Below are 12,667 nucleotides of genomic sequence, written 5' to 3'. Positions count from 1 at the left end.
GAAGTACGAATGAAACTTGTAAATCTTTTTCCTCTTTCGAATTAATATCGTCAATATTTTCGTTTTATGAATAAATTTGGCAATATTTTTTTTTGTTTAAATTAAATAAAACCTTATTAGACAAAAAATATATACAATTTAATCATTTTACAAGCAACAAAAGCAACAAAACTCTGAGGACGAATGACTAAAACAATCAGCATCATTAAATTCAACTAAATAATTAAAAAAAAATTATATATATATATATATATATATATATATATATATATATATATATATATATATATATAATAATAATAAGTAAAATAAACATCAAAAGTCAATCGTCAAAAAAAAAATATTGAAACACATAAAAATATACAAAGACCACATATATTACATACTTTGGCTTTCAGTATAAAATTCAGACACGAGCCATTTAAAAGATATAAGCGCCATAATAGCCTTCGGCCGTACAGAATAGAAGATGTTAAGTTTCGACTGTTTATAATTTGAAACGAATCAAACTGAAATGGGTTAGGAAGAGAAAAAAACTTTGGTAGAACGCAATAGGACAATGTCGACAATAAAAACGTGAGAAGAGCTCAATCAGAATAAAACTTGTTAATATTTTGCTCTTCAGATTAAAAACAGTTAATGATTATGGGAAACAACTGTCCCTGGGTATAGCCTCCGAGTAGGTTTTTTTTTTGTTAATACAATTGCTTATTTATTTTTGGTAGTGATGGTGGGGGGGGGAATTGAAATAGTCCCCAGACGCTGAAAACCTAAGCAACGCTTGTGTTTGAGATAAAAGTTGGTCTTTCATTCTTTATGTCTACGGAAAAACCCTAATCAAGGATAGCCATAATCAAATTCAAGAAATTAGTCGCGAACCCCTGTGCAGAGCCTGTTACGCATATTTGAATAATCAACAAAAGTGGTTTAACATGCTCGTTTGTAATCGAATTTACAAAGGAAAAAACATGGAAGGAAATTCGAGATGGGTATTTATACAATTTCGCATACTGACAAGTGAATGGAAACAGAAAGAGGCGTTTCTCATAAATACAAGTGCTAAAGGGAAACCATGACTACCAAGATTCAAAATTGTTATACAAAGGGGCTTATCATTTGCATTGTAAAAGTCCACGATTCCATACCTTCATGTCCAGCACCTGTATTATTAAGTTTTAGTTTGCCATTGCCTCCGGTCCAGGGCCGACGACTGAGTTTCTTGGCCCAAGTATATTTGGAGACCCCAGTCTCCCCGTGCTGATGTTTTCCCGTTAAGCTTGAGTAGCCTATAGGCTATATATATTTCAACGCTGTTGCTGAAAAGACCCCCCCCCCTGAAATATACGTCTGACTCGTAAAAACGTAGCAAAAATAGGTACTTGTCTGCTAAACGGAACGCGCTCAAGAATTATGCTGTATAAGACCTATCAAAAACCGGTTTCTCTTCTAGGATTGGTTATGATTTGCTTATTTTGAGTGAGAAAACTACGATGCATGTATATTTTTATTAAATATTTAAGATATAGAGGTCAAAACTTGTTCGTAAGACTTGTGCGATCAAATTTCCCTCGTGAAATTGATTTGCTCATGGAAATTAATGCATGCTGATTTTTGTTCGTGGAGGTTGTTGCGTGCTGATTTGGTTGGTGAAACTTGTTGCAAGCTGATTTTTCGCTTCGTGAAACTTGTGCATTGATTTTTCTCCTCGTGAAATTAATTTTGATGATGTAACTTGTTGCGTGCTGATTTTTGTTCGTGGAAATTGTTGCCTGTTGATTTTTGTTCGTGGAACTTATTGCCTGTGGATTTTTTTTGAAATTTCTTCCATTGTGATTTTTCTTTTCGTGAAACTTGTACATTGATTTTTCTCCTCGTGGTACTCATTTTGTTCATGGAACTTTATGCGTGCTGATTTTCGTTTGTGAGACTTGTTGCATGTTGATTTTTCTCTTCGTTAAACTTGTATAATGACTTTTTTCCCTCGTGAAACTCATGTTGTTCATAGAACTTGTTGCATGCTGATTTTTATTGTTACATGTTGATTTTTCTCTTCGTGAAACTTGTAAATTGATTTTTCCCCTCGTGAAACTGCTTTTGTTCATGGAGCTTTTTGCAAGCTAATATTTGTTTACGGAGCTTGTTACGTGCTGATCTTTGTTCGGGGAATTTGTTGCGTATTCAATATTGTACGTGAAACTTGTTGCATGTTAATTTTGCTGGTCATGAAACTTGTGCATTGATTTTTCTCCTCGTTAAACTGATTTTGTCCGTGGAACATTTTGCGGGCTGATTTTTTGTTCGTGAAACTTGCTGCGTGCCGGTTTTGTTCATGAGAAGTGTTGCATGTTGATTTTTCTCTTCGCGAAATTTATACATTGATTTTCCTCCTCGTGAAACTGTTTTTTTTCATGGAACTTGTTGCTTGCTGATTTTCGTTCGTGAAACTTGTTGCATGTTGACTTTTCTCTTCGTGAAACTTTTATATTGGTTCCATGGAACTTATTGCGGACTGAAATTTGTTCGTTAAACTTGTTGTCAATTTGTTTTTCTCTTTCTGAAACTTGTACAATTATTTTTCTCCTCGTGAAACTGATTTTGTCCAAAAATCCTGCTGATTTTTGTTTTTGGAACTAGTTGCATTTAGGTTTTTCTTTTTGTGAAATTTTTACATTGATTTTTCTTCACGTGAAACTCATTTTGTTCATGGATCTTTTTACATGCTGATTTTGGTTTGTGAAACTTGTTGCAGGCTGATTTTTCTCTTCGAGAAACTTGTACATTGATTTTTGCCCTCGTGAAACTCATTTTGTTCATGGAACTTTTTGTGTGCTGATTTTTATTCATTAAACTTTTAGCATATTGATTTTTGTCTTCAAGAAACTTGTACATTAATTTTTCTCCTCGTGAAACTCCTTTTGTTCACGGAACTTAGCAGTTTCAAGTTTCGCAAAGAGAAAAATCAACACGAAACAAGTTTCATGAACAAATGTCAGCACGTATCAAGTTCCACAAACAAAAATCAGCAGGCAATAAGTTCCTTGAACAGAATCAGTTTTACGAGGAGAAAAATCTATACAAGTTTCATGAAGAGAAGAATCGAGATGTAACAATTTTCACTGACAAAATCAGCATGCAACAAGTTCCACGAAAAACAATATCTGCACTCAATAAGTACCATAAACAAAACCAGTTTCACGAAGAGAAAATTCAATGTAAAAGCTTTACGACAAGAAAATTCAGCATGCAAAAACCTTCAGGAACGCAACAAGTTTCACAAACAAAATCAGCATGCAATTAGTTCCACGAAAAAAAAATCCGCAGTCAATAAGTTCCATGAGCAAAATCGGTTTCACGAGGAGAGTACAAGTTTTACAAAGAGAAAAATTAATATGCAACAATTTCATGAACAAAAATCAGCAAGCAACAATTTCTACGAACAAAAATAAACACACAACAAGTTCCGTCAACAAAATCAATGCGTAAGTTGGACGAAAAGAAATATCAACATGCAGCATGTTTCACGAACTAAGTTCAGTATGCAATAAGTCCCACCATCAAAAAAATCACGCAACAAGTTTCATGAACGAAATCAGTTTACAAAGGAGAAAAATCTAGCACCTATTCTAACACCTATAAAACTACATTAAAATATTTATACGGTGCAGGGGTTGATATACAGCTTTTTTTGCTAAAGTAGTTGGAGGTGAACATTGCATCCTTTTTTTTTGATGGAAAGGGACTTGAAAGTGATGTCTTAATAGAAAGTGACTTAATTCTACATGACTTTTCCGGCATGATACAACTAGGACAGACCACAGCTAAAGTACAAAAACCACAAACAATTTTTTTATGTCCTTTGAAACAGCAAAAGACCAAGTTTTTGTGTACTTGTATGATAAAGCTCGTACCGCTTAAGTTGTTCATTCATTGACGTATTATAAAACCAGTTTTTTTCTTTAGCTTCTTTCAGCTTAGCGTGAGAAAAGACAAAAAGAAGTTACAGAATAGATGGAATATATATAATTTGGGCTATATATTTGCAAATTAGGGGTGGGGGTGTTGGTCCAGTATTTGCACCGTCTGTAGTTAGAAAAAATTCGTAATACGTAATGTGCAGAATAATTGTACCTAACACATTTGGCATGCATACTCGTTATACTTTAAACCCCCCCCCCCCCCCCCCCCACAACCACCAATATGCAAATATACAGCCCAAATTTGTTTCTCAAGTAGTATATTTTTTATCTTGCTTTGGTATATTTCATTAGGATTGAACGTCAGAGAGACATAGTAGAAGAATATTAGGGATATACCATACAAGTGTGGTACCGTCCTTTTCTCTCATTTTCTGTTGATTTTTCACACACGCTCCTTATTTTGAAACTTGGCTCCGGCTAAGTGCACGTAGGTTTTTTTCATTAACAATTGATTTTTTGGTTTTTCTCATTTCTTAAGCCGTATATGTTTGCGTAAACTCGGAAAAAATCTGATTTAGTTTTCAATTGGTACTTTAATAAAAGCTTCCATAAAACATATTTTGTCATAATATCCCAGTGCTTTGTTATAAACAAGAAAAATTTATTCATGAGCTAAAGATGGAAATGCAATGCTTTTAATTCTTGATCCCCTCCCCCTTATTCTCTTCTGGACACATCTCTTATTTCAGTAACATATGCACTTGACTTAAAATAACTACCTAATCCCGCTACCACATTGTTTTTCTCATTTTAGCAATATAATTCTCCCCTATTTCAATTCCCCTAAAATTTCCATCAGATTTGACCACAAGTTTATCCCTTTAGAAATACATAAATTTGAAATTTCACATCTGGTCTTACAATCCCACCGAGGAATAAAAGGGGACCAATAAGATAAACTCACCCGCAAGCTCTCTCTGTGAACAATATGTAATTTGGATGATCGCTGGAGCGTTCTACAAATTTGACACAGGTGTAGTTTTCCCAGTGTCTCATGGCTTGTCGAAATAAGGCTTTATGGAGACCCGAAAAATTGGCGTCAATTTCGTATGGAATTACGCCGTAGTCCCAGACTCGTTCTTTTCGTGCTGTGGCGGCACGTACGCGTCTTGACTTTGCGGCACTATGCCAATGTTTTTTGTGCTTCCTGAAATTATACATAGTTAATTACAATAATAAATGTAAAAATTAATTGCGCTTGGGATAAAACACGAAAACAATTATGAAGATTTACGCTGAGACAAACATTACTAATGAACTTAAACAACTAAGTGATAAAAGGATTTCAATTCAAATTCCAGACCTGTTTCTTTTTTGCTTTGGCCCCACAAATCTATCTTGATTTTGTGGCACCTGGGAAATTTATTTTGCTTCCTAAACTTATAAATAGTTGGTATCAAGAACAAATGTAAAAAAATTAACTTCACTCCTCAGAAGCTACTTAACTGGATTCCCGGTCTACTTCGAATTTACGTTTCGTTAGTTAATGTTACGTTATGGAAAATTTGAAATTCAATAATAGGAGGTCGCAGGAACAAAGTGGAATTTGTGGATCAAACAAAATAAATAAAATTTTCAATAATCGGATTAATAATCAAAATTGTTAATTAATTGAGTGCTTCGATTGATTAAAATGATTAATTAATAAAGCTTGAAAGCAAATTATTAAACTTTGGCCAGAAAGCTTTTCATCTCCGCATTTTAATTTTTAATAGATTGCTTATGATGGTTGTGATTATTTAAACGACGATTTTCTGAGCGTTTCTGTCAGCCTATCGTGAAAAGACTTGTTTATTAAACAGTTCGTGGTAACGAACTGTAAGGAGCGACCCGGCTCAATAGTAAACGAAACTCTAAAAAACGGAATTTTGATGCTAAAAGATACATCAAAAGAATCAAATTTTTATGCTGACTCTAAATATATAAGTTTCATCAAATTTAGTCTTTGTCATCAAAAGTTACGAGCATGAGAAAATTTGCCTTATTTTGGAAAATACGGGGAAACACCCATTAAAAGTCATAGAATCTTAACAAAAATCATACCATCGCATTCAGCGTATCAGAAAACCCTATAGCGAAAATTTCATGCTCCTATCTACAAAAATGTGGAATTTCGTATCTTTTGCCAGAAGACAAATCACGGGTGCGTGTTTATTTATTGTTGTTTTTTTTTCTTTTCCCCTGGGGTCATCGTATCGACCAAGCAGTCCTAGAATGTCGCAAGAGGGCTCATTCTAACGGAAATGAAAAGTTCTAGTGCCCTTTTTTGAGTGACCGAAAAAATTGGAGGGCACCTAGGCCCCCTCCCACGCTCATTTTTTCCCAAAGTCAACGGATCAAAATTTTGAGATACCCATTTTGTTCTGCATAGTCGAAAACCATAATAACTGTGTCTTTGGGAATGACATACTCCCCCACAATCCCTGGGGGAGGGGCTGCAAGTTACAAACTTTGACCAATGTTTTACATATAGTAATGGTTATTGGAAAGTGTTCAGACGTTTTCAGGGGGATTTTTCTGGTTGGGTGGGGGTTGAGGGGAGGGGGCTATGTGGGAGGATCTTTCCTTGGAGGAATATTTAATGGGGGAAGAAAAATTCAATGAAAAGGGCGCAGGATTTTCTAGCATTACTATAAAATAACAATGAAAAAATAAACATGAAAACGTTTTTTTCAATTGAAAGTTAGGAGTAGCATTGAAACTTAAAACGAATAGAGATTATTACGCATATGAGGGGTTCTAAAAATACTTTAGCATAAAGAGCGAGGTATTTAGGAGGAGATAAATACCTCGCTCTTTATGCTAAAGTATTTTTAGCAATTTCAGCTATTTTTTCTACGTCCTTTCTGATTCAGGTGTCATTCTTAAAGAATTGGGACAAAACTTATGATTTAGTGTAAAGAGCGACGTATTAACGAGGATACAAACCCCCACGTATACATAGTAAAAATATAAGAATATAAAAGTTTGTTGTGTAAGTAACAACGTTTGTTAAAAATTAAAAGTTCTAGTTGCCTTTTTAAGTAACCGAAAAACTGGAGGGCAACTAGGCTTCCTTCCCCATCCCTTATTTTTCAAAATCATCTGGTCAAAACTAAGAGAAAGCCATTTAGCCAAAAAAAGAATTAATATACAAATTTCATTTTAGTAATTTATGCGCGGAGAGCCAAAATCAAACTTGCATTAATTCAAAACGTTCAGAAATTAAATTTAAGAAAAAACTAGTTTTTCAACTGAAAGTAAGGAGCGACATTAAAACTTAAAACGAACAGAAATTACTCCGTATATGAAATGGGTTGTCCTCTCTGCAATCCCTCGCTCTTTACGCTAAAGTTTGACTCTGCCACAATTCTACTTTTTAAAATAATTAAAAGCTTTAGCGTAAAGAGCTAGGGATTGCGGAGGGGACAATCCATTTCATATACGGAGTAATTTATGTCCGTTTTAAGTTTTAATATCGCTCCTTACTTTCAGTTGAAAAAACTAGTTTTTTTATATAATGTAGGTAAAGTTTAATCTTTGCGTAACTTAAACTCTTAGAGCAGAAAATGAAATATATAGTGTGATAGCCGCTGAAGAACGCCTTGAAGCCATGAACTATCAGGAACCGACAGTTGAATTAAGCGATTATTCAACCGGTCCTTCATCCGACCCCCTCCCATATCCCTTTTTTGATGCTCTCTCCCCAAGACATTCCATCAAAATTTCGAGATAGCCATTGTGTTCAGCATAGTTCCACTACAGGAAAGCGCAAACTATATTTTGTTATTTAAGATGCACACGGGGTGTTAACCATATTCTTCCTTATGGAAGTTTTTGCTCGTTTTAAGTTTGACTTGTTTATTTATTGTAACTTCTGTTCGTTTTGGGTTATAATTACTCATCGATAAAAATTTGTTCTAGTTTTGCGCTTGAAATAACTTATGCTTTGCTTAGCTTTGGTTTAATATAACCATCAAGCTTATTTGGTGAACGTAGCAAAATAAATTGCCGTGGTTTCAGCCTCTTCAAACAAACCAATCATCCTTCCGTTAGTGTTTAGAGTTTTTAGTGTTTTTCTTCTGTGTGTTTCGTGTTTGTGCAATGTGCTTTGTCTTAAGTGATTTACTTTATGGTTAGTAATTTCATTTTTGATCTTTCTGCTCTTTGAGCAGGACATTTAAGTTCCCATAAGTCTTATGATGACAACGTAAAGAACAAGTCGAAATACCGCTAATACAAACTTTAATTACACCCAGCCCTTGATCATTTAAAAATTATAAACTTTAAGATTTCGACGCCTACTCATTCCAATGGTATATCTGGGTTGAATTATGGGTAGACTATAAATCAATATAATTATTTTTAGCACTCTTGGTTTTGGTTAAAAGCACCTTATAATGTTTTGAATTTTGTTGTTATTTGATGTTGATTTGATTATGGCATTAATTTTGGTTTGAGTCTGCTCTTCTTTGATACAAGGTTTTGACAACACAATTCTAATCCCTTGAATCCAATTTTAAACCATTTTAGAATTTCATTCTTTGACAAATTTAGGAGAATTCTTTATTCTTTAAAACCTTATAAATCAAAATTTAGCCAAGTTATGAGGCTCAGAACAATGTTCTTGGGTCTTGTGTGTGACGTAGATACATTTCTGAAGGTTTATTTCAATAGTACAAAATTTATGCAAGTTCGTCAAAGGTCACCCGCATTTCGGGAGGGCGAAGGGGTGGAGTTAAATACTTTAACATACTTTTATAGGGCATAGTTTAGGCTCTTGACCCATTCATGGAAGTGTCATTCATATAATATTCATAACGGTGCCAGGGGCTCTCTACGATAAGGGAAGGAATATTTGGAAATAATGAGTTGATACTTCCAGGTGTCTTAAATAGTTTACTTGCATTATAATTTAAATAGTTATTATATTAGTTATATTAATAGTTACATTAATATATTAGTATATTAGTTATGTTAATATATTAGTTATATTAGTTATATTAAATAGTTATTATATTGCATTATAATTTAAATATTATATTATTGGCGCCGTTGTCACATTCCCCCCTCCAGATTTTTCTCTAGACCCGGCTTTGCTAGCATCAACGCCAAAAAGTCCTAAGAAAATAATCGAAAAAAGTTGTGTGCAGTCTTTTGTAGAGAACAGAGAAAAGTTGACTTCACTGCCCCCTACACACAAACTCTAAGTCACCTTGCTTTACCCAACCCCCTCCCTCTCTCCCCAACACAACCTGTCCCTGAAAGTTTCAACTTGAATTTCCCTAAGCTATTAGAACAAACAGGGCAAAATAGCTAGAACTACAACTTTGGAAATACTCATTTACGAAGAAAAAAGCCCCCCTCCCTCGCCTTCAATCAAATCTTTAGCCATGTACACGTGCAAACTAGTCTAATATTGATACTTTTTTCCATAAATGCAACTTTTACTCAAAAAGGAAAATGTTAGTTTTAATCGACAAGACAAAAAGTCCAAGGCTGAGCGCAAACTCGTGACGCTAAGGCTGGGAGCCGGAGGCTCTACTTGCTGAGATCCCCAGTCGCGTTAGTTTTTTTTATGCCTTTGCTGAATCTAAATATTAAAATAAGCAAGTCACAGATCAAAATGAACGGGTTTCTTATAAATAAGGTTTCTCAGGAATTATAGACGCTTAATAATTACATTTCGGTATATACAGAGAATCTTCAGGAAAAGAACCTCTAGAGTGTTTCTATACACGCTGTATACTAAGCTTGTCAGTCTTGTTAGTTTGTTTTAAATCTTTGCTGAATCTAAATATTAAAATAAGCAGGCTACACATTAAAATGAACGGGATCTTTGCTGAATATAAATATTAAAATAAGCAGGCTACATATTAAAATGAACGGGATCTTTGCTGAATCTAAATATTAAAATAAGCAAGTCACAGATCAAAATGAACGGGTTTCTTATAAATAAGGTTTCTCAGGAATTATAGACGCTTAATAATTACATTTCGGTATATACAGAGAATCTTCAGGAAAAGAATCTCTAGAGTGTTTCTATACAGCTACGCTGTATACTAAGCTTGTCAGTCTTGTTAGTTTGTTTTAAATCTTTGCTGAATCTAAATATTAAAATAAGCAGGCTACACATTAAAATGAACGGGATCTTTGCTGAATATAAATATTAAAATAAGCAGGCTACATATTAAAATGAACGGGATCTTTGCTGAATCTAAATATTAAAATAAGCAAGTCACAGATCAAAATGAACGGGTTTCTTATAAACAAGGTTTCTCAGGAATTATAGACGCTTAATAATTACATTTCGGTATATACAGAGAATCTTCAGGAAAAGAACCTCTAGAGTGTTTCTATACACGCTGTATACTAAGCTTGTCAGTCTTGTTAGTTTGTTTTAAATCTTTGCTGAATCTAAATATTAAAATAAGCAGGCTACATATTAAAATGAACGGGATCTTTGCTGAATATAAATATTAAAATAAGCAGGCTACATATTAAAATGAACGGGATCTTTGCTGAATCTAAATATTAAAATAAGCAGGCTACAGATCAAAATGAACGGGTTTCTTATAAACAAGGTTTCTCAGGAATTATAGACGCTTAATAATTACATTTCGGTATATACAGAGAATCTTCAGGAAAAGAACCTCTAGAGTGTTTCTATACAGCTACGCTGTATACTAAGCTTGTCAGTCTTGTTAGTTTGTTTTAAATCTTTGCTGAATCTAAATATTAAAATAAGCAGGCTACACATTAAAATGAACGGGATCTTTGCTGAATCTAAATATTAAAATAAGCAGGCTACAGATCAAAATGAACGGGTTTCTTATAAACAAGGTTTCTCAGGAATTATAGACGCTTAATAATTACATTTCGGTATATACAGAGAATCTTCAGGAAAAGAACCTCTAGAGTGTTTCTATACAGCTACGCTGTATACTAAGCTTGTCAGTCTTGTTAGTTTGTTTTAAATCTTTGCTGAATCTAAATATTAAAATAAGCAGGCAACACATTAAAATGAACGGGATCTTTGCTGAATATAAATATTAAAATAAGCAGGCTACATATTAAAATGAACGGGATCTTTGCTGAATCTAAATATTAAAATAAGCAGGCTACAGATCAAAATGAACGGGTTTCTTATAAATAAGGTTTCTCAGGAATTATAGACGCTTAATAATTACATTTCGGTATATACAGAGAATCTTCAGGAAAAGAACCTCTAGAGTGTTTCTATACAGCTACGCTGTATACTAAGCTTGTCAGTCTTGTTAGTTTGTTTTAAATCTTTGCTGAATCTAAATATTAAAATAAGCAGGCTACACATTAAAATGAACGGGATCTTTGCTGAATCTAAATATTAAAATAAGCAGGCTACATATTAAAATGAACGGGATCTTTGCTGAATCTAAATATTAAAATAAGCAGGCTACAGATCAAAATGAACGGGTTTCTTATAAATAAGGTTTCTCAGGAATTATAGACGCTTAATAATTACATTTCGGTATATACAGAGAATCTTCAGGAAAAGAACCTCTAGAGTGTTTCTATACAGCTACGCTGTATACTAAGCTTGTCAGTCTTGTTAGTTTGTTTTAAATCTTTGCTGAATCTAAATATTAAAATAAGCAGGCTACACATTAAAATGAACGGGATCTTTGCTGAATATAAATATTAAAATAAGCAGGCTACATATTAAAATGAACGGGATCTTTGCTGAATCTAAATATTAAAATAAGCAGGCTACAGATCAAAATGAACGGGTTTCTTATAAATAAGGTTTCTCAGGAATTATAGACGCTTAATAATTACATTTCGGTATATACAGAGAATCTTCAGGAAAAGAACCTCTAGAGTGTTTCTATACAGCTACGCTGTATACTAAGCTTGTCAGTCTTGTTAGTTTGTTTTAAATCTTTGCTGAATCTAAATATTAAAATAAGCAGGCTACACATTAAAATGAACGGGATCTTTGCTGAATCTAAATATTAAAATAAGCAGGCTACAGATCAAAATGAACGGGTTTCTTATAAATAAGGTTTCTCAGGAATTATAGACGCTTAATAATTACATTTCGGTATATACAGAGAATCTTCAGGAAAAGAACCTCTAGAGTGTTTCTATACAGCTACGCTGTATACTAAGCTTGTCAGTCTTGTTAGTTTGTTTTAAATCTTTGCTGAATCTAAATATTAAAATAAGCAGGCTACATATTAAAATGAACGGGATCTTTGCTGAATCTAAATATTAAAATAAGCAGGCTACATATTAAAATGAACGGGATCTTTGCTGAATCTAAATATTAAAATAAGCAGGCTACATATTAAAATGAACGGGTTTCTTATAGACAATGTGTGTCAGGAATTACAGACGCTTAATAATTACATTTCGGTATATACAGAGAATCTTCCGAAAAAAGCTACTGTAGCTACTCTATATACTGAGCTACTCTGATTTTAAAAATCAAAATAATTAGGGTTCCCTATAAAGAGGTTCTCTCAGGAGTTATAGGCGCTTAACCATTATATACAGGCGTATATGGAGAATCTTCAGAAACAAGACTTCAGAATGTTTCCATACAGAATGCTGAATCTTATTTTGGGTTTATCTAAATACCAATCCAAATTGGCTATCTCACATAAAGTTAGAAAACATATTTATAGATTAGAAACATTTCTTTTGAGGAATTTTAAGCCGACAAAGAT

The 12,667-nt window shown here is 33.6% G+C and overlaps 1 protein-coding gene across 1 annotated transcript in view; it reads right to left on the bottom strand.

The window, feature by feature from the left end:
- LOC136038582 (protein tolkin-like) overlaps positions 1-12,667 on the bottom strand; it is a 150,507-nt gene that overhangs the window by 110,641 nt on the left and 27,199 nt on the right. Inside the window, exon 3 of the mRNA XM_065721778.1 lies at positions 4,882-5,124. Within this exon, the coding sequence (XP_065577850.1) occupies positions 4,882-5,124 (243 nt within the window). The remainder of the gene's footprint in view (positions 1-4,881; positions 5,125-12,667) is intronic.

This window comes from Artemia franciscana, chromosome 18 (genome assembly GCF_032884065.1).
Source record: "Artemia franciscana chromosome 18, ASM3288406v1, whole genome shotgun sequence".
NCBI classification, from domain to species: Eukaryota; Metazoa; Arthropoda; class Branchiopoda; order Anostraca; family Artemiidae; genus Artemia; species Artemia franciscana.
Note: the sequence above shows the minus strand (reverse complement) of the source record. Positions and strands in the feature narration are given on the sequence as shown.